This window comes from Apium graveolens, chromosome 10 (genome assembly GCF_009905375.1).
Source record: "Apium graveolens cultivar Ventura chromosome 10, ASM990537v1, whole genome shotgun sequence".
In the NCBI taxonomy this organism is placed as follows: Eukaryota; Viridiplantae; Streptophyta; class Magnoliopsida; order Apiales; family Apiaceae; genus Apium; species Apium graveolens.
In genome coordinates, this window is record NC_133656.1 from 160,277,016 (window position 1) to 160,279,148 (window position 2,133).

At 35.3% G+C, this 2,133-nt stretch overlaps 1 protein-coding gene across 1 annotated transcript; it reads left to right on the plus strand.

Annotated features, from left to right (window-relative positions):
• The first annotated feature begins 894 nt into the window (after nucleotides 1–894).
• On the plus strand, nucleotides 895–1,805 carry LOC141691230 (uncharacterized). Its single transcript, XM_074495968.1, has 2 exons — nucleotides 895–1,545; nucleotides 1,728–1,805. Exons 1-2 carry the CDS (start codon nucleotides 895–897, stop codon nucleotides 1,803–1,805), a joined length of 729 nt encoding a protein of 242 aa, XP_074352069.1.
• The last annotated feature ends 328 nt before the right edge of the window (nucleotides 1,806–2,133 follow it).

The window sequence follows — 2,133 nt, forward strand, 5'->3', positions numbered from 1 at the left end:
ATATGGTCATGGATAATCTTGTGGTGAAGCCAATGTCGAATATCTCTTGTATTACTCTGCTTCGCACTTGGGGTGTCAAAGACTTGGGTGTCCCGGAGGAGGTGGAGGTTTATACTGGAAAGAATGAGGTATATATCATACCATCTTGGTCCCATAATACATGTTATTTAATTTTTTTTCATGTATTTTAAGTTGCATAAAAATCATAGCTTTAGATATATATTTTAATTTTTTAATTAAAATTTTATATTTAAATTTTAATTCTGAAAAAAAGTTAAAAAATAATTTTTGAAGCTATTTTTTTATTCACTTTAAATACGCGTAAAAAGTTAAAATGAACTTATACATAGGGAGTATTTGCGTTTGTAAAATTTCTACTAATGATTTTGACAGCCCTAGAATATACTTTAAGGGAAATGACTTGGATCAAATTTTTTGATGCCAAATATTTAGTTCATGAATTTAGATAAATTATCTGAATAGTTCAAGAATATATCAATTTATTTTCCCGAAACAATACCTTGAAGAATGGACAGATCATTAATTAAAGTAGCTAAAAAAATGGATATTGGAGTGGGTATGTAAATTGAACGTATAACGGAATATTCTTTTTTGGATTTTTTCATTTCCAAGTCGCAGAATTAAACCCTTTTGCGATACGCATGCGTATGTCACCAGAGGGGTTGCCTATATACAGGTTCGAATTACTAGGTTGTTTTGATTATCAGAATCTCGATGGTGTAGTTATTTTAAATTTTCTTAAGCTGTGTAATTTATCGATGCGACGCTTCATTATTCCAGATACTTCCCGTCCGTATATATAAGAGGGACCCATGCCCTCTCGGAGTACATCGCAGAGAAAACACTAAATAGCTCTTTCGGTATCACAAAAGTATGGGTGAATCTGCAGGCAAAATAACTCTGAAGCTTTTAGTGGACAAAAATGCTAAGAGAGTCATCTTCGGGGAAGCTGGAAAGGAATTTGTGGATTTTCTTTTCCATTTCCTCTCTCTTCCTGTTGGAACAGTCGTGAAGCTTCTGTCTAAAGACAAGATGGTCGGGTCTATAGGGAAGATCTACGAGAGTATCGAGGCCCTGCATGCCAATTACATGGAGCCGAATGTGAATAAAGAACATGTACTGAATCCAACAGTATCATCTAGCTCTCTTGCAAATTCTCCCTCCTTGTTGGGCTACAAGTCTAATTACGATGATCAGTCTAATGACTCCCAAGTGTTCTACCGATGTAGTAGCTGTCGTAATACTTCTTGTTATGGTTATTTGTCTACAGACCCGCAAGCTGTGTGTCCTTATTGTAGGTGTACCATGAACTGGGAAATAACTTATGTCCCTGGTCCGGGGAAGGAAGAGGCCAAAGTTGAAAAGGGAACAGGTTATGTCAAAGGGCTGGTGACGTACATGGTGATGGACAATCTTCAAGTGAGGCCAATGTCAACCATATCTAGCATTACTTTGCTAAGCTCTTTTAAGGTCAAAGACTTGAGTGCCCTCGAGACCTTGGAGGTTTGCATTGGACGAAAGGAGGTACGTATTATATTATATCCGTTTATATGTTTTACCTCCCTATAATTTTTTGTCATGGGTATAATAATTACAGTAAATACATTTCTATACACATGTGAATGATTTATGAATCATATAAATTCTTGATACATTGCCACAGTTGCTTAAACACGTGTTTTGGATTTGGTTTGTTTAAATATTAGGCTGTGGAGATGCTGAAAGCTTCGTTGGTGACAGAGAAAGTGTTATCTTACTTGTTTCTTGGGAATCAGAAGGCTTAATTATCAAATGTTAATCTAGCTACTTTCTACTGCATTTATGGAAAGCCATTCCTGTTGCTGCATCCAAGAGATAGTCTATTTCTTGGATTTTGAAGTCCTTAAATATTAGTGAGAAAATGGTGAATGCTTTATTTTTGAAGTCCTTAAAGATTCGATGTTGGTTTTTGCAGTTTAGGTTGTTTTGTTCAGATTAACGATGAATCTTTGTTCTTAATTTCAAATTTAACGTATCCTATTTTCATTTTGGATATTAGTGCACCGGTTATTGGTTTATATATGCTGTTTAGAGCTGGCAATGCACGTTTCCTTTTTTTCATTGATTGGAACT